The sequence below is a fragment of the Archocentrus centrarchus genome, chromosome 6 (genome assembly GCF_007364275.1).
Source record: "Archocentrus centrarchus isolate MPI-CPG fArcCen1 chromosome 6, fArcCen1, whole genome shotgun sequence".
Taxonomy (NCBI): Eukaryota; Metazoa; Chordata; class Actinopteri; order Cichliformes; family Cichlidae; genus Archocentrus; species Archocentrus centrarchus.
Window position 1 is genome coordinate 33,803,300 of NC_044351.1, and position 27,904 is coordinate 33,831,203.

At 43.1% G+C, this 27,904-nt stretch overlaps 1 protein-coding gene across 5 annotated transcripts; it reads right to left on the minus strand.

The window, feature by feature from the left end:
* On the minus strand, positions 1-26,655 carry far1 (fatty acyl CoA reductase 1). Of its 5 annotated transcripts, none has more exons than XM_030730870.1 (13): positions 26,524-26,655; positions 15,292-15,390; positions 14,705-14,821; positions 13,718-13,893; positions 12,906-13,085; positions 11,082-11,259; positions 10,842-10,886; positions 9,684-9,811; positions 9,523-9,590; positions 6,611-6,782; positions 4,601-4,730; positions 3,856-3,983; positions 1-3,592 (listed from the first exon to the last, which is right to left on the minus strand). In XM_030730870.1, exons 2-13 carry the CDS (start codon positions 15,361-15,363, stop codon positions 3,433-3,435), a joined length of 1,554 nt encoding a protein of 517 aa, XP_030586730.1. In that variant the 5' UTR covers positions 15,364-15,390; positions 26,524-26,655; the 3' UTR covers positions 1-3,432. The 5 variants fall into 5 exon arrangements, with proteins under 5 accessions (XP_030586730.1, XP_030586726.1, XP_030586727.1 ...); XM_030730867.1 differs by lacking the exon at positions 6,611-6,782 and adding an exon at positions 7,408-7,579 and having other exon boundaries at positions 3,433-3,592; XM_030730868.1 differs by lacking the exon at positions 6,611-6,782 and adding an exon at positions 7,408-7,579 and having other exon boundaries at positions 3,433-3,592; positions 26,484-26,578.
* Positions 26,656-27,904: the final 1,249 nt, after the last annotated feature.

Genomic DNA, 27,904 nt, shown 5'->3' on the forward strand with positions numbered 1-27,904 from the left:
AGGCACCCATTTTTTTTGTGTGTGTGTGTGTGTTTGGGGAGGAGTTTCACATTAAAAATAAATGCCAAGAATCCCTTTCCCAACTTGTGAGAATGAAGACAGCAGCTCTTATTCATTCATTCAGTGCTCAAAGCAGGAGCGATCAAACAGGACTCCCCTCAAGAACCTCACCCTTTAAAAAAACCCCAAACATATAAACTATAAATCAGTCTGAACGATGAAAACTTTATCCTAACCCTGAACATGCGCCCCAGCATCAGCTGAAAACGACCAGATAAAAGCTTCTGCTCCTCGTTTGATGCAGGTGACAAATACAGACCACAAACATTTCAAATGAACCGCTTTAAGTCCCAAATCAAAATGAGTCTCAAAAGGAAAATGCTTCCTTAAAAACACTGAAAACGTATTTAAATAAGTCAATTTCCTGTGAGCAACAGGGTTGACTGCAACTTTTTCTGCCAAGTTAGGAGAGCTGGAAGTTATTTCACGTAAGAGATTTTGGTTGGCAACGCTTTGGTGTGACCCACATACAAGCAGCAAATCCCACGGATGAAAAACGGACCCACTGTGGAAATACATATAATAGCATTTCCTCAAATGGCCACTTGAGGCTGGCTCGTGTCAAAATCCAAAATTTACAGCAGAAATAGAAAATTTGTTTTAAGCTAGCCACAAATTAGCATCACATTTGACCTTTGGCACTTTGCTAAATTAGCTAGCCATTATGAGCAGCGGCAGCATCATCTCCCCAGGTCAACCCTTTTGTCCAAATATGGTCACATCCTGTTTCAAAGAAGAACTCAGAGGATGCAGTCACTGTGGCTACATCTTCTATCTACAGTCTGTGGATACCGCTCAAGTCCCAATATTTAGTTTGAACTCTGCTTCCTGGAAACGGAGCAGCTAATCTATCAGAACTCAATCTGTTATCAGCCTGTTTCATTTCCTTGTGAAACATTAAATGTAAATTTACACATTTGGTTCTACGGTGTGTTGTTGTTCCTCGGCCAGACATCTGTCACAGTCAGGGTTTGCATATTTCAGCAGAAGCTCTGCAGCTTTAGAGGGAGTGGTTTGAGTTCTTTAATATTTAGACAAAGCCACGGTAACATCTCCCCAAAACGGTCGTTACAAAATAACGACAATTCTTAAACGGTTCAAATATTTTCAGAGGTTTAAAATCATTTCGGGTCACGGTGATGATGTTTGCTCGTGTGCAATGTTTGAACAATCCACTGCTGTGATTCAGTAGCTCCTGATCCCCCCATCACACACACACACACACACACACACTAAACAAGAATATAACAGCCATTCACAATCAGAGACTTCACACCTTCACAAGGAAATGGAGTTGGGCAACAATTTATCAGATGACCCTTCAACAAACATTGCTTATTATTAAAATTATAGGCAATTATTTTCCAGAGTTGTTGTTTCAGTCAGGGAGAATCTGACTGTGCAGTGAAGTCAGGCTGTTGAAGGCCCGTTACATTCAGAGAAGGAGAAAATGTGCACGTACACACACACACACACACACACACACACACACACACACACACACACACACACACACACACACACACACACAGTAATGATGAGCAACCTGTCACGGCCAAATCCAGCCGTTTATCGACTGCATTTAACTACATTTTTACATGCACAGGTTTAATATTTCTCTATATGCAGCAGCTGATGTTGGTTTTAGCTCTTTAATCAGTAAACTAGTCATGTTATGAGCATAAAAATACATTTTGTTATGTTGTCTACCTAAATAGAGCTATACAGAAAATAATTAGAAAACAGATCTGATTGCTCTCTTTTCACATTATCTTGACAAAATTTCAGGCACGATTCAGGCTTTTAGTCTTCCACCTTTCATATGATCATATGCAAAAAGACTCGAGCTGCAAGAGTGAAAAATCACACTCCTCAATGACTCCGGGACACTGATGGCACAAAGATGTAAGTGCTTGTAATCTCTACGGCCTAAGACTCAAACAAACAGGGCACACAGTCACAACCGGCTTCATTAAAGCTCATGGGGGGGAAGGGGGGGGTGTAACAGAAAAGACAAATATAACTAAGTGCAGATAAGCCTCTGTTACATTAATTTGAGACATGACATGGAATGAATGGTCCAAAAGGCTATAAATAGCATCAACAGAATCCAGTATGTCCCATAAAAATCACTAACACACATGCAGACACACAAAGATGGAAAGCTACAGTTAGTGCTACCTGAAAAGTAGTGTACTAAAAGGAACAGTGTGGAACATGTACAGCATTTCATTTCCAAGCACTCTCTGCACACACATCCACCATCCTCCACAGAGCTATGAGTATATTTGCTGGGATGCATTTTGGCAACAAAAGTAGCTTTATGATTTTCAGATGATTAAACAAAACAAAACAAAAAAATTCAGATTTCTGCTGATGCAAGAACCGTCCGTTTGTAGGCACTGGGTAAAGCCACTGCAGTACAATCCACATTGTGCTTGGTTGTAATTAGGGAGAAAAGCCACTGGGAAAAATGCAGGAGTGCATCATTGCTGACAGGGGGGCGGGGGTATAAATCAGTACAGGAAAACCCATCCCACATTTACACTTCCGTTTACAGCACGCTGTCACTGCAAATGTGAACATGTTGGCTGAAATGGCTTTGCTCTCGGGGTTAGGAGGGCATGAGGGAGTTTAAACAACAATCCCTGAATAAGCCTTTCTGAAAATGTTATAACCAGCCAACTGTATCATCTAGTAAATGCTGCTGTTAGGGTTTTTTTTTTTTTTGTTTTTTTTTACAGACTGCTTTAAAAAGTTCCAAACCATAAAAATGACGAGAACATCGACAAACTGGAGGAAAAACAGCAAAAATCAAAGAGGACAGAAATACAACGTACACTTCCAACTTAACACATAGAAAACTGACACGACTGAAGCCTGGACCGACTCAAAACCAGCCGAGGATTTTTGCAGCAGAGCATCATCAGTGCATAGCTTTGTTCTGCAGGAAGGCGAGCAGAGAGATGCGAGATGGAGCAGGTTTGGAGGAGGTTGCTCTCGGGTAAGACCGGTGCCAAGAGGAGGACTGGACATGCCGGGAATGAGCAGACTGAGGTTTGAAGTTACAAAGCTTTTCCAACTAGTCCAAGTGTGGTGAATCTGAGCTGAGCGGTGCAATAAATCCATGCACTGGAGTTTTTGTGAAATGCCAGAGATCCCGACAGGCAGCAGACCGCTGTGGACTCCAGGTTCATCAGGCAGCTCCATCTGTGTTTCCATTGTTAATGTCGGTCGGTCGTGTTGAGGAAAACAGACCAGAGACAGCTGTTTTTTTTGTGTGTGTACAGGCACCGTTCACCATCCACAGCCACCGTTTTCTTCATTTCTTTAGCGCTCTGCCTCACAACCCGCCGCCACGTCCCCGGCTCATTATCTCATGGTCGAGGAAGCTTTGAAGTAGGAGAGGAATTTGAAGCAGAGGCTCACCACAAAGTACCAGATGTTTCTGGCCATCTGGGATCGGGCGATGAAGACGCGCCAAATAAGCACCACCAGGATGGTGTTGAAGGTGTAGCGGATGTTCCTCAGCCTGAAAAAAAAAAAAAAAAAAAAAACAGACCGTGAGAAGAACTGTGCACATCACCACATTTCAGACCCAGTTTCATTCTGAATGCTTCACGTGCCATTTCTAATTAAAGCTCTTTTAATGCTTTTAATTCCTTAAAAACCTGCAATTCATAGTTCTGCACGTGGAATTAAAAACATGTTTTGCTAACGGTGAAACCTTCACTAACTATATCTAATAGGAATAATGGTCTAATAACAGTTTGGCAGGATGAAAGTAATTCTTACTTGTTGAGGTGTTTGCGTGCGGCCGGCAGCCCCGACAGCTCTTCGTTGAGGACGTATTTTTTGGTGCCCATACAGTAACTTTCCATGTATTCGGCCCAGTGCAGCTGACGCACGTCAAAGTTAAATATCTACAACAAGAGAAACAAACACCCTCAGATGCTTCAGCAATAACAGCTGTTATTTGAGGTGTACCTGATCATGACAAACTTCTCTTGATTTTGGATTAATGGACATTTAAAATCAGGAAGCTTTCACAGAGACAAGGCTGCTTTTGGACCCCATGAGCTGAATTCCAGTGGTGCCTTCTAGGAATGAATAAATAGAGAGAGGGACCAGTGTGGTCACCTGCTGGGAGACTTGGAAACAGCGTCTCTGCTTCAGAAATGAAATTCAAGCCCTTGAATCTCCCTGAGGAGCCTTAAGTGAGACAAATGCACTACAAGAGTCAGTGAGAATTATTTAATATAATCTAGAGCACTTGATTGTTTTCTGAGAAAGGATGAGACATCAGCGTCGCATAGCTGAGCCCAGCAGAGATCCAGATTCCTCCATGCAGAACAATGTTCCCGTTCACTACAAACTGACGTCAGCAGTGAGCGAATGAATCACGCCCTGCTGTCAGACATTAACACACTCCACCACAGTGTGTGCACACATGACTGCCATGTGGGCAGGGCAGGCATGAGCAACAGGGGGCACGAAGTGTGAACAAAGCAGTGTGTTTATTCACAGTGATCCTCCCTACCTTCTTATCCTCAGGGCTCATCTGGGCCAGCAGCATGGCCATGTTGTCAGTGTTCCACACCCAGGAGTGACTGGTGAAATACTCCAGTACCATCATGGCTTTGTGGAGGCGAGTGATCGTCTTCATCATCCTGTGGTAAACAGCATGTAGTGCAGGGGGCAGCGTAAGGAAAAGACAGCAGCGGAGTGGATAAATGGTGTTTGCAGAGTAGGGCCACAGACGAAGAAGAGGAAGAGGATGAAGAGGGGAGGGGAGAAAGAAAGGAGAAGCCAAAGTGTTTTGGAGCAGGGGCAGAGGTCAGACAACCTAAAGAAATATTTAACTATAAAAGACATATACTAGAGAGAGCAGACCAAGTTTACAGTCGTATTTAAAGATCAATTTGATCTTTCAGATCACGACCTCACTGATTTGCACAGATTTGATTAGGCAGATTTCGGTTCCGAAAGGCGACCTTTTGACCTGTGCAGTGCTACGAGTTTGTAGGAATCAGCCACAACATTAAAGCCACTGACAGAAGGAGTCCAGCTGATCAGTTCAAACGCTGTAAAAGGAGCTGCTGCCAGAAACCAAAAAAAGGTCCATTCAGAAGATTTTTCTCTGTGACCCGATTAGTTAGAACTGCAATAAGGAAACCTGCAACTATTAGGTAGGTGGACTTAATGCTGTGGCTGATTTAATGAAAATGAAATTAGTATTTATAACTTTAATATTGTTGCTGTCCTGATGACATCTCAGAAAGTGCCAAGAAAAAGTTAAACACTACTTTTTCTTCCTGCTGGACAGAACCAGGAAAGCATTTTGAAGTCTTTTTGGCTAATCAAAATCTAACATAACAATTTCAATAAGGTCATGATACACTTCATAATATGCTTCATCAAGTTTTTTCATAGCACTGCAAGTCTAGGCGGCCACCTCTCCCCGCGGCAACGTGACTGATACAAATCAGCAAAAGACCGACTGGATTTAATCTGTAAACAGGAGGACACGGAGTTCAATATTTTACCCCAAATAATTAAAGCTCAACACAAAATGTCCTCAGATAATAAACTCACTGTGGAGGTGACATTGTCCTCCTGGGAGCACAGGTGAATCCAGTTAGTATACTTCATTTCTGTGTTAGTGCAGATCGAGGTAACCAGATATTTTAGTAGGAATAATTCAAGGTGATGTCATCAGTGTGCAAATAAGCAGCCAATGTTGTTGCCTTATAAAAAGGGATCTGAGTCTCCAAATAACACTTTTTTTTGGTTCATCCGGTCAGTTTGAAATATTAACAGAAATGCCTCGATGTAACGAGAGGCCTGTAATACATTAAAATATTTAAATGAAGGCAGATTGAGATGACTCAGATTCCTTCTGCAAAGACAAATGATTCAAAGATGTGACAAACATGCACAGAGAAGCGGGGATAATCATGACTGGTAGCTGGTCACAAAGCCAGTTAGGTTCAGATCAAAATTACCCACTTAGCCATCCATAATTATTTCAGACAGTCGAACACAGAAAAATTTGACCAGTGAATATTTTCTATTGGAAAAAAAGCACTGCTGCTTTTAAACGTTTAAAAGGTGCTGCTTTTACTGTCTGAAATAAATGTGGCTTCAGCATCTATAGATCACTAAAGAACTCAGTACCAATCAGTTTGCATGCAGTTAGAGGTGTTTTCAGTGGGACACAAGACGTCCAACTGAACACGACTTTCAGGATTGGCCAAGAAGTCCCGTGATGCCTCAGGATTTTCATGATTGGGTGAAGACCAGGGGATAATGGATGTCACGTTCACAGCATGGCTTGATCACATAAAAAAGGCATGCTCGGACACTGCCTCCATTTACAGCTGAGGGTGAGTAAAGACACTACGCATTGTTCTTTCTGCCCTTGTTTCCACCATCCCAGAAAAACACACATTTAGGGAGGACTGGAGTGTGGGGAATTGGGAGAGGCGGGGTAGGGGGGGGCAGACTGGCAGACAGGAGGAGAGGAGGGGATGGGCAGTTGCAACCTTACCGGGGCTTGCGGCCCATCAGCCTGAGATAGCCATCATAGAGCAGGGCCGGCAGCGTGTGGCTGACAGTGGTCCAGTACTGATTAGTAAAGGGGTTGGAGCGCAGATTGACATTGGGCCTTCTGAAAGCCTGCTCTAAGGGATTGGTCTTGAAGGACATGTTTATACAGTACTCTGTAGGAGAGAAATACACACATGACGGAACAAGGAGGACACACAGGACGAGACGAAAAGGAATGTGCATTCATTTTCTCCTCCTTTTGAGTCAAGGCGAGACGCAGGCCCAGTGCAACTGTTTGGTGTCGCTAGCAGCACAACATGACACTGGATCCAGTCTCACCTTTGAGACTACAGAGCAGCTAGCAGAGGGCTTTTTAAAAAAAATAAAAATAAATAAAAAAGGGACAACTCCTGGTTTATGTTTCTAAAGGAATCAGCAATCTCAAGTCCACCACAGTCCATTTATGAGCTGGACTGAAGTGACCTTAGTGCTGAGGTTTTCTAATGCTAACATTAGAAGTAGCGAGATGTAAAGCGTGCAGAACCCACCGTGCTCAGGAGAGCAGCTGGGTTATGCATTCTTCATCTGCAAAACTGCACACAAGCATCTTTAACACACTAGCACTGCAGCTGTGAAATTAGGCTACTTCAATAAAAGGGTGACAGCCAGCAGAAATGTGAGGGTGTGTGAGTAAAAGTGTGTGTGTGTCTGTGAGTAAAAGTGTGTGTGGGGTGGGGGAGGGGGTTCTGTTAGAATAGCAGCGGCACGGCACACCCGAGTCGGCAATGACGAGGTTACCTGGGTTCTCGTCCAATCAGCCTGAGGTACAGATCATAGAGGAAGGCCGGAGCTTTGTGGCTCACGGCGATCCAGTACTGATTGATTAGGTGATTGGATGTGAGATTAACATTGGGCCGGCGGAAGGCCTGCTCAAGGGGGTTCCTCTTGAATGTGGATATTACATGGTACTCTAAGAAACAGAAGGTTGTTCAACACAAGGCGTCAATGAGCAGCTTTAAGATTCCTGTTACACCATTTTGGCTCTATGAAAAGGTTCGGCCCTGCGGGAAAAATTAAACTGCAGATATACAAACCAAAGGTATCTGAAAAAGCTGGATAAAGGGCGCTAAAATAATCACCGGATGTGACAAAGCTGAATAACTGTAGCCGTCTTAAAAGGGTCGAGTTACAGGGGATTTATGCTTCTGTGTTAAATCTACACCACAGGTACGTCGTAACCGCAGACCGATGATGTAACCTACATCGTAACGACGTGCACCTCCCTGGAAATGCAACTACACATCGCGCCAAAACAACCTGGAAGTATCGTGATTGGCCTGTTCAGTGAGAGAGTAACAGTCACCACCTCAGTATGAGGAATAATAATAGCCTCAATTTAAAAGGGCGCACAGACAGAAAAGTGCCAAAACTAGGGACAAATACGCCTCCGAGCGGAGACCCAGGAGGTCCCGGCATTTTACAGGTTTCTATCGGGGCTGGCACCGTTAAATAAAAAACACTTTTACATTCTGATAAGCTGAATTAAATTTACTGAAGCCACGTCGTCAAATATTACATGATTGTAATCCTTAAATTTAGTCACTTAGAGTTTTTCATTAAATACTTGATTCCACAAAAAGGCAGAAATCGTTTTTGATAGAGTCGTCCTGATTTCAGTTTCTCCGCGGCTGGTTCGGCTGAGCAGAGTAAAAGTTCTGCACGATTGAGCGTTTGGCACCGAAAACATCGTGGCTCTTACATTAGAGTTTAAAAAAAAAATCCATCTTTTATCATTCGTGCACTCATCTTCCACATAAACTCGGCACCTAAATGACCCCAAATGGAACTAAAGGGCAAAGAGTTCAGACTCAGTGTTGAATTAGACTTTGTGGAACTCTCACTGGTGCTGTGCAAAAGTCTTGAGCCAACCCTCATTTCTTTATATTTTGCCAGGAAAATGGTTGCAGCGATTTCCCTGTCTGTGCAAACATGGATGGAAATATAGTATATAATTCTAATGAGCATGAAAGTCAATATTTGGTGTGACCTCCTTTACTCTTCAGCACTGTCTGAACTCTCTGAAGCAGCTTTCTTTAAGCAGTCTTCAGTTAAAGTTCTCCAGGCTTCCTGAAGGACATTCAAAGCGCTTTAAAATTTAGCTGTTGCCAATCAAACTCTTTCCACATGGTCTATATGACCACACTTTTCTGCATTCATAATTCCACGATCTCAGCTTCAGCTAATGGCCCTTTGGGAATCACCTGTTGGTACAATAATACCATTTTATTCTTTTGGTATTTTTTATGGATTCAATTAACGAAATGGGGACCAATTGAATGGTTTTGTGACAGGCTGCTGGTAACAAAGTGCTTAAAGTTTAAGATTCTTTGCCAGGTCGTTGTGTGTAGAGACAACACTGGTTCATCCCCTCGATGAACTCATTGGAAGCAAAATACAAAGAAACGAGGGCTGGCTCGATACTTTTGCACAGTACTGTATGTAGCAGTATTTGGAAAGATGACAGAAGCCAACAGCATCACAGTATAACTTTAAATGAAGGTGAGTGACTGCTAAACTATATGAATTATGTTTAACTGCACCTGACACAGAAGTGTAACTGCCAGCGCACCAAAATTAAAGTTTTAGGGCGCAGTGATTATAAAATACTGCACTCAGAGCCCAAGTTTTCCCTCAAAGTATAAAAACAAACAAACTTCTATACTGTGGAGTGATTAAACTCGGGATACTCAGTTATTCTCCTGCACTAAATCAGTGTCCATAAGGAACAGGTAAATGAAAGCTTGTGGTTTAGGTGTGGCAGGCCATGGATCAGGTTACAGTGAGGGTATATTATTAAGGCACGTAAGCTTCCATTGTCAGGGCCTTTTTTAAATCATAAAAAAAATGTCTTACCGACTTCACCCCAGTGAAATGGATTAATCCCACCAGTTGTGCAGTTGTACACGGGAATGTTTTTAGGCCTGTAGCAAAAGAGGAACGAGGATGAATTTAAAAACGGAAACTGACTAAATGACCTGTGTCAGTATATAAGGTTGATTATGTGGGCCTCTCACCTGCTAAGCACCTGCGATCCAGAGTACCAAGCTGCAGCCAACGTAGTGTTGATGACCACATCTACAGGAACCAGATCAGCCAGAGCATCATTAGAGGCCCTCATTGTACGGAGGATCCCCTTACCAGCCTAAGAGAGGGCGGGGTGGAGGAGTATTAATGCAGCTGATAATACTTACCTGGCCTACAGACCAAAGCATAAAACAGGCTACTGAAAACCTATCAAGATTACTTGTGGAAGAAATTAATCTTGATTAAAAATAAATGCTTACAAAGGGAACTTTCTCAGTCCAAACTGGTATGTTTTTACTGCAGCCGTATCCTGGGGCCAACCTTTCATATTCAACTGTGTGTCATTTATTCTTGGTGCCACACTGGATGTACTGGTATACTGGTATGCAGGATACAAATTGTTCAGATACCTCAAGAGACTTACTGTGCCTTTAAGGAAGGGGTGGGCAAACCACGGCCCGTGGGCCACACCCGACCCAGTGGTCTTTTTAAATCCGGCCCACCAAAGATTGGTACAGAACTGCCCAAATCAAATCATAACTATTACTGATGTCGAGGATTCTGAGAATTGCTACAAAGAAACTAACACCAGACTTTGATGCACTGGCAAAAACAACACTAAAATTAAATGTAAGTATTAACACTGTAACACTTTTTTATACTGTTTGGTGCTGGTCCGGCTGTCAAATTTCAAAAAGTCAATGTGGCCCAAGAGCTAAAAAGTTTGCACAGCCCTGCTTTAAGGGCTTTACAAGTGTACTGAATTACAGTATTCAGCCACTGAGAGGGGATCTGTATAACCTCGCACCCTTCTAATCATACCACAGAGATTATAATAATAACCCAAAACTAACTGGCTAATAACAAAATTACACCACAGAATGGCTAAGAGCACAGGTGCTTTACACGAGAACAAACATTTTTCTGTGCACAGTGTGGAAGAATAAGTCCAAATGGAGGCTGCATTAAAGCTGCACTTCACAGCTCTGCTGAGGCAACACGAACTCGTAAGAACCGCATGCTGAAAAGCAATCAGATGGTTCCTTAAAGCTAAATATTCAAAGCACCTTTAACGATTGTTCATATTTACAGCATAATCGAGAGGCTTTGGCTTCCAGACCCCACCCACAGTTTTTCTGTGTACTTACCGCAATGAATATCCCACTGGGTCCATTGAAGTTATCGATCCAGCCCTGAAAGATACAAGATTAACGTTGATGAATTTACTCACCAAAATGATATAAATATTATAAAACACACTCATGTTAGAGCTGTCAGGAAAATTTCAGCTTTTGGACACAGAGAAGAGCTCCCATTCTTCTTTACCATTTTAAGGTTTTAGATTGATGATGAAACACGGCAGAGCACCAGCAGGCTGAATTACTCACTGGGAAAGGCTCTTTCCAGCTGGCTCCGACTATGGAGGGTCTGACAATGGCTACGTTGAGGTCTCCAGCCTCCTGCTGCACCAGAGACTCAGCCAGGGATTTGGTGTAGGTGTAGGTGTTGGGGTGGTCTCCAATCAACTTGGGAGTCAGTGCAGAGACCAGATCATCATCCATCCAGCTGGACCCAGAGAAAAATATTAGTCCTGCATTTGCTGCATTTACTCATTTAATTGGACCACCGTCAGCGCTGAAATGAACCAATCAAAGCTTTTTTTTTGTTAAATGGCAAATTGCTCATTTTAGTCACTGTGTGGGGGTGTAGTGCAACCATTTTTAAGCCTGGGGATTTCCCAAAAGCCCATTAGACGTTCCCCCTAACACCTTCACTATTACCTCACCTGTTTTTCTAAACTAATTATACCAACTAGATTTTTGTATCTCTGACGAGCGCTGCTGCTGAGTATAACTCTCACTGTAAGCATTAGGACAAAGAAGGTAAGCTACACCACTAGGAGAGCCATGTTCACATACAAAACTTCATTACTGTAGTTACTGGAAGAACGCAAGTATTGGCCAACACATCAAGTCATATCATTTACTAGCTTCTTTTTTCTATTTTAGATAACTGCTGTTTGATGTCTGAAGAAGTACATCAGCTTCTTTTATGGACCGAGCTACCTCTTACCAGTGTCCACAGCTTCATCCATTTATTCTGTCTGCAGTGCGTAGATTAAGCAACGTGGTTCGCTCTGTTGGGGAGTTCTCGTGTGAAAAATGTCAACTTACCGCTCCGAGTGCGCTTTCAGGGGTGAAAGAGACCAAATGTGAAACACTCCTGAGGTGTTTATAAAGCATCTCTGATATCTAAACCACACATGGTGCCACCCTTTTTTAACGACCTGAGACAGAACAAATAAATGCCCACATGAACAGCATGAATGTGATGATTACACAGTTGGAGCAAGGTGAAAGGAGGAACCTGAAGTGTGAAATGTGTGTGCTAACAAAGCCACTCTGCTCCACCCATCCATTTTTTTTCTGCTTATCCAGTTCAGGGGGGCTGGAGCCTAACCCAGCTGCCACAGGGCGAGAGGCAGGGTGCACCCTGTACAGGTCGCCTGTCTGTCGCAGGGCTACCACAGACATTCACACCTAGTGGTGATTCTAACATGCCCATAACCCCACTAACTGCATGTCTTTGGGCTGTGGGAGGAAGCTGGAGTACCCGGTGAGAACCCACACAGACACAGGGAGAACATGCAAACTCCACACAGAAAAGTCCCGGCCAGAAGGTGGATTTGTACCCCTGCTGAGAGGCAGCGGTGCTAACCACCATGCTTCCCCACTCTGCTCCACACAGGAAAAAAACCCACAAAGTTGAGGCAATTATTAAAATGATATTCCAGCCCATTAGGTCGTTTCACTCATCACTATTCAACCACTACACAACAGCCTCGAGCAACTCTGCCTATCCACAAGATCAATGTGTACTGTACACAACAGAGCCTGCATGCACACTCAAATGTTCCCTGAACAGCAACTGTGCATAAAATCCCCCAGAATCATAGCACTAATCTCCACAGACTTTACTAATCGAGCGCGAGCCATTTACTGTAAAGCCAGAGCTAAGCTGAAGTGCTCTGCTTTATTTCACAGACATTAATCTTGAAATGCACTTCCTCCTTGTTTTTAATGCATCTAAAAAAAATCTATTTAAAAACCTCACGTCAGCCTCATGCTGCTGTTTCCTAATGACCGGTCTGATACCTGCACATGTGCACACAGCCTCAACAGTTTGGTGTCAGTGCTGTTTGATCGGCTTACTCCAGAGTATCGATGAGTTTGCGGTAGTCTACGGGGGGAGAGTAGACAACTTCCTCAATGAGCTCTCGGTCACAGTTGGAGTAGGCTGTGGAGATGTGAATGAAGACCTCCAGGTGCTTCATCCTGTGGGCCAGCGCCACCATCATCTGCGTGGCCAGGACATTCAGCTGCATTGCATCTCTGAGTGAAAGAGGGTAAAAGTACACAGGATGTTAAATGTCAGTAAAGTAAAGCGTGATTGCATCTCACGGATGCTTAATTCCTTTTTGATTACACGTGCTACCCTGGCTTCCAGGCCAACGCACACTCCACTGATCCTTTTCCTGCTCGCACACTGCCCAAAACATTACCACTTAGAGAACCACTGAAAAATGCAGCGCCAAATTCCACCTATTTAAATGTAAATAATTTACTGCAAACATAAGCTAACATCTTCTAAAGCCTGCAAGAGTTAAATGTCAAAGCAGCTAAAGGTGTGCTCTTTGCAGCTCGTGTCAGGTGTCGTGTGTCTTTGTGTACTACACAACAGTGGGCAGCCTGTTTTTTCTAGTCCCAAGCCAAGCAAACACTCTCCTCCTTCATTATTCATTTGTATAAATAACAGCTCGTAGCCCATCATCAGCTGCACACAGAACCAGGAGGGTGAAAACACTGTCTGTTATCCATGCAAAAAATAAAGACAGGCAAAGAATGAAGGAGGATCCCGGGTCAGAAGATAAATAAGGACTTCTTCTGAACTGTGAATCATGCAAAGCTGCAATCAGGAGTCCCAAAATAAAACCGCACAGCTTGAAAGAGGAAAAATTACTCACTTGAGTGGCTCACTAAAGCGCACAGTGGCGGCACAGTGGAAGACAATGTTGATGCTTTCAGCCAGGACGCTCTGGTCCTCTTTGCTGAGATCCAGCTGTGACCGTGTGAGGTCAGAGTTCACCGCGATGATCTTCTCTGCAAAGCCCGGCTGCTCTTCCTGCAGCTTTTCAAACAGCTAAGGGTGAAAACAGTGACGTCAGTGTGACATGGAAGTTAGAGGGGACGGTAAACAGCGACAGACAACATTTTTATAAGATCTTCTCTTCCTTTTTTTGACCCCGTCAGCTTTACACGTGATGACTCTGACTACACTTTATTGGTGATTAAGTTGCAATCAGTCTGCTCAGATCAGTTTAACTTTATGTTTGTCATCAAACAGGAAAATGCTGCTCACAAAGAGTGTGAAGTCAGTCCTTTACAAGGAGGTCGCCTCACAGTTTGAGGATGTTGCGTAATTTTTATCAGATGCTGCTTCACCAACATGCTGCAGCTCGTCACGCCGCCAAACGTGTTAAATGATTGCAGAGAACACTGAAATAGTGAAACTGCAAACCCAGAGTCCTGATCTGAACCCCATCAGGGATCTGTGGAAGATCACTGAGGACAAATTTATGGCTAAGAAAGCTACAGTTACCAAAGTGATGGAATAAGAGGGGAAAAAGATCAAACCAGAGCAATAAGAGTAACTGGTAACATCCTGCAAGCGTGAATTTAGAATAAAATCCTAGTAGAAGAGTGCTGCTTCCACAGCAGTGCTGGGAGTAGCTCGAGGATGGACTTTAAAAATCAGAGTGATATCGACGGCACTGTTTTATTAGATGAAAATATATATAAAAAAAAAAAAAACACTGAACAGCAAAGGTAATTTCTAAACACAACGGTGTGCGTGGCAGAAAATGTGTTACTTGGTCCTCGTTACACACAGCAGATAAACCATCTCCCTTAAAACAGCTCCCCACACCTTCCTGTCTCCGCCCACTCCTCACCTTGCAGTTGATCATGTCAGAGATGCGGGCCTGAGGGCTCTGGCCAGCTTTCGATCTGACCAACACATAGACCGATCTGACTTCTGGACAGGACCTCAGCAGCTTCTCCAGCAGCACCTTTAATACCAAACAAGCACAAGGACTCAGTGAGTGTGATACAGGAAATGAATCCTCCTGCTAAAAGAGACCGGCTAAAAAGGTACATGACTGCTGCGCTTTAATGCCTTTTTTGCTCCCAGCTCACGTGAAACGAAGTCTAATGTCAACAATAAATCAAAACCTTATGTGCTTTCAGATGGTATTTGGCTACAAGGTAAGGATGTAGAGATTTATGCATTTTAAAGAGATAATCTAATGATAGCTCAGATACACTTTGTCTCAAATAACAATGTTTGACTGTACTCACAATCCTAAATTAAAAAGTGACATCTGACTGTTATTAAGCTGCTGCAGTGGAAATCTGAGAAGGCTGGAACTTGTTTGCTGGGAACCTGAACTCCGATTTAAAGATTTCCACAGTTCACACTGTTGTTGGGTTCACACATTGTTGGCTTCAGCCCTGCTGGCTGATGAAACCACCAGCGTACCTTGCCCATGAAGCCGGTCGCTCCGGAGATCAGCACGTTCTTTCCTGCATAGTATTCTGGGATGTTCACCATGTCTGCAGTTCCTCAAAAGCGCTTTACCTGCACAGACATGATGAGGAAAATAAAAAAAATAAAAAAGACAGCGAAGCCTCACACAGACGGGTTTTCCACGGCTGCCAAACCTGCCCCACGCTAATTTTATCAGCCTGTGACATCAGCTTCACTCTGACAAGAACACACATACCAAAAAAAGCAGCTTGCATGCGAGTCATTCTGTACTAGCAAAAAAGTTTGAGTTTAGCAACCGATGCAGCATTATTTTAAGTTTTTAAACTTGAAGATTTGCCTGCATCATATTCTCCTGTGCTTTTAAAGCAGGTTCAGCTGGAGAAAGGTGACGGCAGACGTAACAACATAAATCCACAGTTTAACAGAGAGTGTTTCAACTGTCAAGTTTAAAATGATTTTAGCAGGTTTGGATTATTTAATGTGAAAAGAATTAATTGTGTGACTTCATCAATGATGCAGTTCCTTAAAGTAGACACAGTTTAAATGGTTTGTTTACTACTGTACGTATTAAATACTGAAATCTAGGGCCAAGACTTTTTCACAAATCTTTTAGGAAACAAGAGTCCACAGAGCACGATGTGCTGCCCTTTTAAAGAGCTGAAATATGCAAATATAACTTTAACAAGCAAGCTGAATCACTTCCATGAAGTATACACACTGAATAGTATAAAAGGAAGGACTATTAATGTGGCGCACCCCTCTCTTTTCCTCAAGTGTATTACAGAAAGAGTGCTGTGACAGGGCCAGTGCCAAATGTGAGTTTCCCCTGAAGTCTCAGCCTTAAACTGATCATCTGAGTTTAAATAAACCCCAAGAATATGTTCAGATTATAATTTCTGCCAACAGCATAAAAATTAACAACTGCATGTGGGAAATAGTTGGCATTTTTTTTTCTTTTGAAGTCACCAAAACAATTAACTGATAATCCGAATTTGAAACCCCACACACACACACACACACACACACACACACACACACACACACACACTCTCTGCAAACACTGCAGCGGACCTTATCAGTCAGATTATATTGGGTTTTAAGAAGAACGACACCATCCAGCTGATAAGGGGCCACTTGGATAGATAATGCAGCTGATCATTAACAGGTGGTTTTCTTCCATCGGCTGCTGTGTGACTGAAACAATATGAAAGCCAAATGCTGCTCCACAGTTTTACAATTAGGATGTCAAAAACCACCAAAACCTGATCCTGTGGAGCAAAAGATGAACGTGAACCGTCTGACTGTGGCCGCAGTAATGTGATTAAAACAAGATGAAGTCATTTCATTTATATTATTTTATGATGCGTCTTCATTTCTGTATGCATCTGTCTGCCTATGATGACACTGGCATTAGAAGGCTAACACAACAAGCTTCCCTCACTCCGATGGGGGTAAGTGATGCTTTCAGAGTGATGTTAGGTCCAGCCAATTAAAATACAAATTAAAAAAAAAATAAAAAATTGTGATGTTCTGTTGGATTTATTTATACTCTTAAACTGTACAGCTGTCATTCATCCTTCATAGAGGAAGAATGATGATGCAAATCAGTCTCACAGGTACAAGTTAAGATAAACATCTTTGCTGTGAGCGCTTCACACCACATCCCAGGTCACTGCCTCACAGACTGGTCTCACAGGAAAGCTAGCATTAACTGGCTTTCCAAAATCTATTACAAAAATCCACACGCACGGTTATCCGAACCCTGCGGTTTATAGTTGCAGGCATCTCAGAGAGCTGAATTAGGTCAGACTGTTCAAAAGGAGTTTAAAAAGGGGTAAATTGAGCTTCCATATTAGCTATCCATCTCTTGTTATTCTGACTGCCAGTTTTACAGGGTGATTCTGCACTCACCACAGCTGCACCCGTAGATGCAGTTAAACTGGTTGGTCAGCTTTTAACAGAGACTAGAACAGAGGGGGGCAGCATCCCCTCCTCCTCCTCAGGTAACACTGAGGTAACGTGAATAACTACACGTTAACAAATGAAATGAGACATGAAAATAAATATTAAACTCCAAGCATTTGGTTACTTGTTGGAAAAAACCTCGTAGTCCCTTCTACATTACAGCATGCAGCATAAACTGATTTACTACTTAGACTCAGAGTTACACTTCATTCCCTCATTTTCACCGTCAGCTCGTGAGAAAACCTGACAATGTTCACTAAATGCCAAAACGCACCGCCGCCACTCTGAAGACCAAAAAAATAAGAACTCCAAATGCCAACAGTGGATTCTGCCATTATGCAGAGAAATAGCTCGTCCACAGCAGAAGATTAAAAATATCAAACATTAACTCTGGACACCAATTGCATAACTACTACTACTACTACGAACTCTACTACAGCTGCATGTAGCTCATATGGACTGATGCGAGGAACAACTCCCCAGGTGCCACTGCTGTAGCCACTCTGTGGATCCCTGGCCAATGCTGCAGATGCACGATTTGCTGCATCACAGCAAGTGCCAAGCTCCAGCTGTACATCTGTCTGATCCCTGCTGCAACTAGGACCGAGTTTCACTGACGGAGGGCAGAACAGCGAGAGGGATTATAAAGACAGATATTTTAGTTTGATAACTTGTAGAGCAAACCACATGTGGTTTGCTGGCCCTGAGACTGACCTTATTAGTTTACTGTAATGTGACCAAATTCAATTGAATAGAGAAAAATAAATCAAACGGGGCAGACTGCACACTCAGTTTTCAGAGCACAGCAAACACTGGACTCGAGTTACTTAAAAAAAAAAAAGAAAAAAGAAAGAAATCATTTGATTTTTATAAATTTAAGTCTATGTAACTTTACACATCTGGGCACAGTTACTCTATAACCCCAAATGTATCCAAACCCAAAACAACACAAACTGACTCAACACTACAGAAATGTTGTAGTCAGTTTGCTGCACCGGTGTTCTAGCCAGCGGTGGATCGCTTGGTGCTGCTCCGTGCTGAGGTCGTCTTACGCTGGGCTGAAGATTTTCACATGTTCGCTGAAATTAGCAAGCAAGCACGCACCCCGCCCCGTCACCGACGCCAGACTGATTTGTTTTCTCTCGCTAGATCGCTGTTTCACCGCAATTTGCAATCTACCACCGGGCACGGCCAGTTTCGTCCTGTTTACGCTTGATTTTAACGGGCTAACTGTTCACCATCACTCAATTAGCAAGCGAGCACAGCATTTTAGCATTTCTTGTATTAGAATGTAGTTCACTGACTGGATGTGATATAAATGATCAATCTGAACCACACGACTGTGTCAATGCCCTCATCCGGATTGTTTGCAGCAGGCCTCAATGTGGTCAAGCTGAAATAAAGCAAAGGATGGAGGGCTGCCCTCACTGTTCTTATTGATTGGGACTCTCAGCCTCTCCCAAAGTTTCTCTCATAAGCTGCTGCCCTCCCTCCCTCCAGTGAATGACTTACTGCTGAGTGGGTGCCTTAGCTATACGAGTACATGAAAACTAAATGAGAACCACAAACACCGAAAGCAAGAGGATAGCAAGCCTCTCTGGTTGGATAGTAGGTAACAGTGGAGGGAGGTGTACAGCATGCAGGGGCTGTGACGTCTACAACATCTAAACGTAGTGAGTGGCAGGCTGGTTTATGATCCACTGAGCAATGTGAAGCTGGCATTAATATAAAAACATTAGAAATGACTGCAAGTTAAAATTTTCTCACTTTTAGGGAAGTTAAGTTTCTCAGGCTGGTGGGAACATTAGAATCAGCTGATCTATCAGGACTTCGTGGAGCTCATGGAGGTCGACTCCACGAGCTTTCAGAGCCAAGTTTTAGTTCCAATTTTTGGTTTCATTATGGAACATTCGAGTTGTTTTAGTCTCAAATCTTCCAGCCAGCAAACCCAAACATCACGTGTAAGTCACTCAACAATGCTGCCTCTTTACTCTGCACTGTAGAGACTTACTCCCCCACCAACCTCACTCTCTACTTCAGATTTCCCTCATAAGGTTGTCTGATAATTCTCACGATGTTTCTCAGTTATTGAAAATACAAGAGCCACCGTCACAATCATCAGATCGGTGGTCTAGACTGAAGAACAGCAGAAAAGCTTTCTGGTTTGTGTTTCACTTAGAAGCAAAAGGTCATTTGGGGGTGGGCGCGCGGGGCGTGGAGTTGGCTGAGAGGCTGCAGTGTGTGCACGGCCCGAGGCTCACAATGTCAATGACATGCCTAAAGCCACTGGCAATAGAAGTGGATGACACAAATGTGAAGCTATTTGACTGGCCGGCTTCTGTGGTCACCATTCACTTGAAGCTGGCAGGAGCTGGTTTACAGCACGGAGTTAAAAGTCAGCCTTCTGAGGAAAAACTTGACAATTTGGTGCTTGTTAATTAAAATAAATCAGAACAGCCAACTGCTGGCTTCCTATTACACATACTGCTCTTTTTTAGAGAGTACTGCATCTTGTGAAGAACACACAAATCTGTGAGAGGATTATTTAGGATCAGAAGAGCGGGAGTAATGGGGACGGCATAACGGCAGGTGCTCAGAAGAGCAAACTACTCAGACTCGAACTGCAGAGCAACTAACGAGCAGTATCACAGCTAAACTAAGCAGGACGAGCATCTGAATAAAACTGTGTGGAAAATGTGGATGTACTTTTTTAACACTGGATTTTTCCTGGATACCAGTTTGACCCATCTCAAAAGTACCAGCTAAAGAACAGGAGCCAACAGGATCAGTGTTCAGTCATGCAAAGGTTACACAAGCCACAGAGTTTAGAAAGTCAAGGGGTGCATCATCCTGCACATCCTGGCCTTTAAACCGCAAACATGCAGGACAATCATTCCTGTCATACTGCTCTGCTACGGTGCTTTAACAGTGTTCATGCCAAGACTACCCCGGCCAGAATAATGCACACTGATCACAAACTGGAGGTATTAAACCACCGAGTGTCTGCTGCAGGCAGTCCCATGTTAGCTGTGTATGCAGATATTTTTAGACTAGAGTTTTATTCTAAGAAACACTCAGATATGAAGTTACATTTTATTCCCGTTTAATGGACAAATGTCAAAAGCTGCCATTTGAGACATTTGAAACCATTAACCACATTCTCCAATAATGAATCGCACTTTAAATGCTGCTTAACTGTGCGGCACCGCGCATTGCAGTGAACACTGCAGGTTATACTCCAGTCAATGAAGGAAAAAAAAACAAAAAAAAAACAAACAAATTGATGTTAAATATATGAAAACGCGTTACTGCAAACAATGTTTATGCATCAAAATATGAGAACATCTGAAAAATGAACAAATTGTGACAAAAATGTGGCGAATTGTGCCGCGCATTATCAACAATGCTTGTGGCCGATGTTGTTGCCAGTGTTTATACCTGTGCAGGTGCACTGAGTGTGTTAATTACCTTTCGGTCGTGTCCCGGTGTTTTACATGAGGCGCCGGCTGACAGAAACATAAAATGCTGGGACTTTTTCCCCCCGTGTCCGACTCTCTGCTGTGGTCAATTTTTTTAAGGTGCAAACACATTTGCAAACTTGGGGGAAGTAGCAGAAATGAAGGGAATGACAGTGTTTCTCAGGAGGTGTGCTTCATTGTACGTTGTAAAAAGACATCCATTTACGACACTGGGCATCAATTAAAATCAGGCTAACCGACTAGTACATCTGGTACCGACTAGTGACAATAGCAGCGATTAGTCAGCTAGTCGCACACATCCCTAGTGTAACTATCCTTGTAGTCCTGTTTGCTTTTTGTTTAGGGCCCTTGAAGGAACCTCAACATAAAAAATAAAAAAGGTCCTGAAGTGTCTAAAACAGGAAGTCTGGTCTCGCCTAAAAACCAGCACTTAAGGGTCCATCCCAAAAGGGATACACAAAAAATTAATGAAAAATTGGGTTTATACAGCCATTTGGTTTTATTTCTCTTTTGAAAAACCTCCTGAATGAACATAAATGCACATCGATTCACTAATTGCCTAAACGATCATCCAAATTAGCAGGATCCCCCATGAGGTTTGTTCAAATGGCTGCAGTTAGTCCAGCAACCAGCTTTTGCTGAGTTGTACTTTTGTGCAGCACAGCTCTATACCCTAGGCCACAGATTAAACACAGGACTATAAATTAAGCATAAAAACTGACAGTTTGTGGGAAAGGGCCAGGAAAAGCTATTCAAAGCCATTTTTTATTCAGAATCCCATCAACAAAAACGGGGATTTTTATCTCACTGAAAACAGGAACTGTTGGACATTTTGTGTGACTTTTGTGTTTTAACATGCAAGTCTGACCCTGACCTTCAACACACTCAAACTCTGAAGTCACAAATGTCACACAACACAAACATTCAAAGCAACACTAGGCAAACAAGCCTAGTGTTTTGAGTTTGGTGGAGTGTAACCGGCTTCACATCCTTGTGAGAAAGAATGTTTGACAGCAAGTAAAACAGGAAATCGCTTTACATCGCAGTGGAATATGAAGTAGTGACTATTGTGTATTAATGCTATATAAATAAAAATGAATTGAAAATGTTCTAAATACTGCATAAATAAAAACCAATATTGATTCTTGTAGGGGGCTTAAATCCCTGCTGCCTCCACAGCGGTACACAGTCCTCCTGTCTGTTGGAGTATGCCTACTACCATCGACTGCAGGTAGAGCCCCAGTCACACATGCCTAGAGACTGATCAGTGACCACCTGGCCACCATTAGTTGTAGGAGGTTGCTGGCAGGTGAAATTGGTTGCAAAGTGGTACATGGTGCTGCACCAAAGACCTCCGTGCAACAGCATACAAGATACCATCTGCAAACACCAAATACTCAGTAACCAGCAGGAAAACTGAAGACTGCGACAAAAACCACAAACAAACCATAACTTTGAGGTTCTCCATTTCTGGTTTGCTTTGCAGCTCCTCAAGTTTCACTACCGCTCACCAAACAAGTTAGCAGTTATTATATTAGCAATCACAAAGTTTATGGTGCAATATTCTAGGGCTGTGCAATTAATTGAATTTTTATTATAGGTCCAAAACAAAAACAGTATAATTGACAAAAAAACAATTACAATTCTTTTGTCACATTACGCTCTGCAAGTATCCTCTTGGCCCTGATTCATGCTGCAGCGTTGAGTCTTTGCGGGACCTTTAATGTAACCTACGTAACTGGCCAGCGACATTGCCAGCACCTAGGCCTGCATGATTACCGTTAATTATCGAGTGGGAAATCAACGCCATAAACTATGTTGGAACCTCCCGAGAAATGTAACTACATGTTGGGGCAACGCAGCCAGCAACGATCGTGATCGGCCTGTTCGGCATCATCGGTTCCTCCCGTGCATTTCTGGCTACTTTTACGAAACTTTTACAAATAACAATCATCGTCTCAATGTAAGGAATAATAATCAGAGCATCAATATAAGGACTCACAAATGTCAGCAAATTTCTGGAGGTAGACTGCTGAAACTATTGGAATGAACGGAATGGAGGGGAGGGACAAAAACTGACCCAGGAGGGGAAAGGTCCCGGCATTTTACTTGTTTCTGTCGGCCGTACCGCCTGTAAAACACCGGGACACAACCGCAAGGTAATTAACAGATTTACTGTACGGTGAGATCTGCACCATCTGCAGCACAAACACAGCAGCGTTCCCAGTATAACCAGTATTTGTGTCGGCCTGAATAATTCTGATTTAGCCTGAAGTTAAACATGTTTTCTGTTTGCTCTGAGCCATAATGGGCCAGCCTGACCAGAATCAGGGGCGTAGAATTAGGGAAGGACAGTAGGGTCGTCAATAAATGCAGTGTTTATAATCGAGATGATGACTCCCCCCCCACAATATTCTCTTTGTGATCAATTTCACCTAGCAGCAGACAGCAACCTCCAGCAACCATTCCCCAACCGGTTGGGGAATACAAATTTTTCCTGAACCAGCCAGAGGTTGGCCAGTGTCTGTGGGTCTGAGGCCTAACACGGATCCTTATACCACCCTACTACAAGGAACCTAAACTATCCTCAACTGCATGAATCAGCTGATGCATTACCTTTTTAAATATGACATCATCAATATAAAATGTCATTTCACATTGATCAACTTGACATTAACCTGTTGTGTTCTCAAAAAAATAAAAGTCCTCCTCCACCCTAATAAAAATGAGAAAAATGAGATGTGACTTTGTATTCACGTCACCCAGTTGTATCTATGTCCAGGGTTGGAGGACGACAAGGTCTTTTGGCGAGGAGCAAAAACTGCTGCGAAGCTGCCGTCGCAGGCAGGACTCTACAGCAGCGGGGCTCACGTTTCCTCCTGCCGCCTCGTCTGTGATTAGAAACATCAGATTTGAGAAAACAAACAAGATGTGATCATGAAGAAAAAAGGGGAGTGCAGGGAGAGAGGAGAGGCTTAGAGCTTTCCCCAGAAAAAATGGATCATGGTATACATCATGCTGATAACCCCTTTAAAGCCCCAGAAAAAAAAAAAAAAAAAAAAGTATGCACATCACAGTAAAGAATACAAAACTGGGACAAAAGACTTTTAAAGAAGCTTTCACTCTGCAGTAGTCCCAGAACACAGAGCTGGCACCCTCACATCCGGCTGCCCTTGAAAGCTCATCAGCTTAGACTGAAATACACCCTAAAATCTTGTGTCTTCTTTACGTGAATGAACAGAAAGCTCTGGGTCTGGATGCAGCCTTGCAGAGCCTGCTAAAGCCTCTGATCAAGAGCTGCTGTAGCTTACAGTCAGGCAGCAAGTTGATCCCTGATGCTTCACTCTAAATAATTGATCAAATGCATTATAATGCCTCAACTAGGCACCTGTGGCTGAGGTTTAATGGTTTACAGATGGAGGAAGCCAAAGCTTTTGACAAATGCTCTCAGAGGAGCAATCCACAGCTGACTGATGAAGAACCACCCTATGCCAAGCAAACGGGAGAGACAAGAGACATCCATGTAGATCCGAATCAAATAACACAACGAGCCAGTTTTCCATCTTTACCAGTCTCAGATCAGAGTTAAAAACAGGCATAATTTATTATAATAGATACAAACCACTTATCAGGTAACCAACTGTCCAAAATACTAACATATTTAAAAAAAAAAAAAATATGTTGGCGGCTGTAAGGTGATTCTGAACAGTTCCACTTTCTCAGGTGAAATCACAGCAGCCAGACGCTGAACCGGTACAAAGAAAAGAGAAAACTGAACCGAAACAGGAGTGAAGTTATGTTTTCAAAGCCGTCTGTGCATCAGATTCACTGATATTACAAGTCTGTTAACTCGATATTCTGAACCCAGGTCATCGAGAAGCACAACGAGAATTTGGCTTTTATATTTTAGTTGCACCTGATTTCCCCTTTAACTGTTTTTGCCATTATGCTGATTTTGTGTTTTCAATTCATAATTTTGTATACAGCTCCTATCTTTGAATGTGCTACATAAAGCGTAGACTAATACATTTATTAATGTATAAATATGATATAAACAGTAAGTGTAGACCGATTAAAGCAGTTTATTTTCCCAAACAAAAGAAACGAGCGGCCGCGCATCAAGCAGCATTTTCCTCGTTTAATATTCCTTTTACTCCACCTGGAAAATACATTTTTAACAGCAGCAGGTCCCGGCTTTAGATTCTTTAGCTGGTTGATGTGTTTGAGATGCATTTCTGACTTCATGCTTTCACATCTGAAGACGAACAACATTTCTGGCCCCTAACCAGCACTTTTCATAACTAGCTGAGAAACTAACACAAACTACCTGTTTATGTTTTTGAAAATAGAAAGTAAACTATGCTAACAAGTAAAGATTCTGCTGAAAGACTGGAGAAGTCACTGCTGCTGTGGAGCTGCTGTTAGTGGCATCTGCCCACACCTGCACTCCTTCAGCTGTTTGTGCAGAGTGAAGCTGAACTGATAGAAAACCCATTTTAATTTCTCACCTGACTTTCTGAGTGGCAGCATCAACATTTCCAGGTGATATTGTCTTTGTGGCCTTTTTTTTTTTTAAATGAAGATGCTACGTGCTTGATTGCATCTTTTCATGGGCTATATTGAAGGCAGATGTTAAGATGTTTGGCTGGCTGTAAGGCAAGTTTTTACAGTGGTATGTTGGTAAAGTTATTGCAAAATAAAAGAGGCATTAAAAAGGCACAAGTCGCTCTCTCTGGGGAGAGCAACATTAGGAGCTGAAGTCCCACAGGTGCAACTGCCAGCAGCCTGCTTATTCCAGTCCGTGCTGCCAACTTCCTGCCTGTAATGATGTTGTTACAGCATCTATGTACTTGTATGGACTTGTATTGCAGGTCAAATCAGTTGGAAACAAAGTATGCCAGTCAAGCGGGCACAAAGCCAAATCTTAGAGCTTCATTTTTTTAATTTTTCTGCTAACTATTCAGACAAACTTCCTCAAAGTTTTTTTTTGGAGACATCAGAAACATCTTTGAAAAACGACCTGATGATATCACGAGTTCCCCATGCCACTATAATCATCATCATCAGGAAGTAATTCTTTGAGATGTTACCAAAGCTCATGTGTACAATTAGAAAAAGCATGAAAGAGCACGAGGGAAAAAAAGCCAGGCTGAAGGCTGACTCCATTAGGTAAAGTGAGCAGTGGAGCCCGTGATTCTCATTACAGCTGCCTCAAATCATTATCACGGCCACCACTCACTCTCTATCCGCACAGCAGGCGACGATTAACCCCAGCATGCAGACTAATGTTTGGCTGTGACTGCCTTTAATGTGATTAGCGGCAGAAACTGCGAGAAAATTACAAGCGATGCGCCTCAGCTAAGGCTCGCCACAAATTAAGAGAGTCTCCTGTGCTGCTGGAGTAGTTCATCTTCCTCTTTTCAGTGGTTAAACGAGGAAGAGTGGCTCCCCACCCCACCCCGAGAACTGCTGCAAGAGTTTCACGCGGCTGGCTGCTACGTTAGTGCGTGAACAGAGTCCAAACTGGTCCACATATCTGCGTTATTTGTTGGCGCTGCGCTACGGCAGCCTTCAGCCACCCCTCCCTTCTCCGTGTCGCATCTCTGCCCACACGTTGACAGCCTGTCGCTCGGGCAGTTAGAGCTCTGAAAGCCCACTTACAGTTCATGGGAGTACCGACACACATGTACACACGCGCGCGCGCTCGGCTCCACGAGGCGATTTGAGGCGTGTACGTACCCGAAATGTCGGCGCTTTTCCCCCCGGCGTGAAAACTTACTAGAGAGTGGTGAAGTGAGGCGGGAAGCGACGAGGAGAGCGGACCGCTACGACAGACTGAGTGGAGCCCCAGCAGGAAGCCAGCGGAATAAATGAACCTCTGTGACGTCAGGGACAGCGGGCTCGCGCACAGATAGGAGGAAGGTGAGGTCTCACTCCTACCTGTTTCACCTACGCAAACTACGGAAACACAAAAAGATCTGTGAGACTTTTCTCCTAATTATGACTTACAAACATTAAATTAAAAGAAAAAAATGCATTATTACCTAGTAAAGGAACTGCAAGGCTTGAATCATCAATTTATTAACCATCAGTATATCAGTGTCACAGGGAGCTGTCAATACACTCTATAGAAAAAAGGACAGTATAATTAAAAAGGGTTTGGTGACTGAACATAACTTTTTTTTTTCAGCGCCCAAGGCCCAGATATGAGCTTATAAAGAGATAAAAATTAATATTTAGCAGACCTGAGTTCAGCTTTTTTTGGTGAGGCCTTCCACAACAGTCCCAGGAAATTAACTGCCCACATCTGATATTGCTTAATGAACCATCTCCCAGTTTGGATTTGGGAGACAGACACCCTCTCTAAGATTAAGATTACGCTTCAAACTTTCCTTTTTGATCAAGCTTATAGTTAGGACTGGATCAGGTGACCCTACTTAGCACTTCCTCCGTGTAAAGCTTGGCTACAGTGTGGGTGACACCCTCGTTGTATTTGAAATATGTGGGAGTAAGGCAGAGGTCTATCAGTGTGCTAATCTGATCGGGGGTAAAGTTGGTTCCGTTGTGAAAGGAGCTGTCTTGCTGTAGTCATTTTCTGACCGCCTCCACTGCCTCAGTTGTGGGTATACAAACCGCATCAAAGAGCACTGGCTTCATGTGGATTCAGCGTAAGATGATTTCATCTTACGTTGGAGGAAGTGGAAAGTAAAACTATTTGCTCCTTCAAAAGGACAGCACAGATATGTGGATGCCGCCTGGCTCAAAATCAGAACCCAAGAAGGTGAAGCCTTCATTGACTGAGTGGGAATCCTGGTGTCTCACCTGCCCACAAACAGCAGCTCGCTTAGCCACGGTCACGTGACGCGGCTGCTTTGAATCGCACTTTGAAGCAGTGTTTCAAAACATCTGCGCTTCAGAAGCTCGACCCAGGGTCCAAACGTCAGTACTGAGCATCCCAGCCAAGCAGTGTTTTAATGCTAATGACAAAGCCTTTCACTGTGTGTGTGTGTGTGTGTGTGTGTGTGTGTGTGTGTGTGTGTGTGTGTGTGTGTGTGTGTGTGGATCAGTGGTTCCCAGACTCTTCCTAACATTACAGCTGGAGCTTTTACAGTAGTACAGGTAATTACATGTAGTCTCCAGTCTGGGTCATGACATGAAAA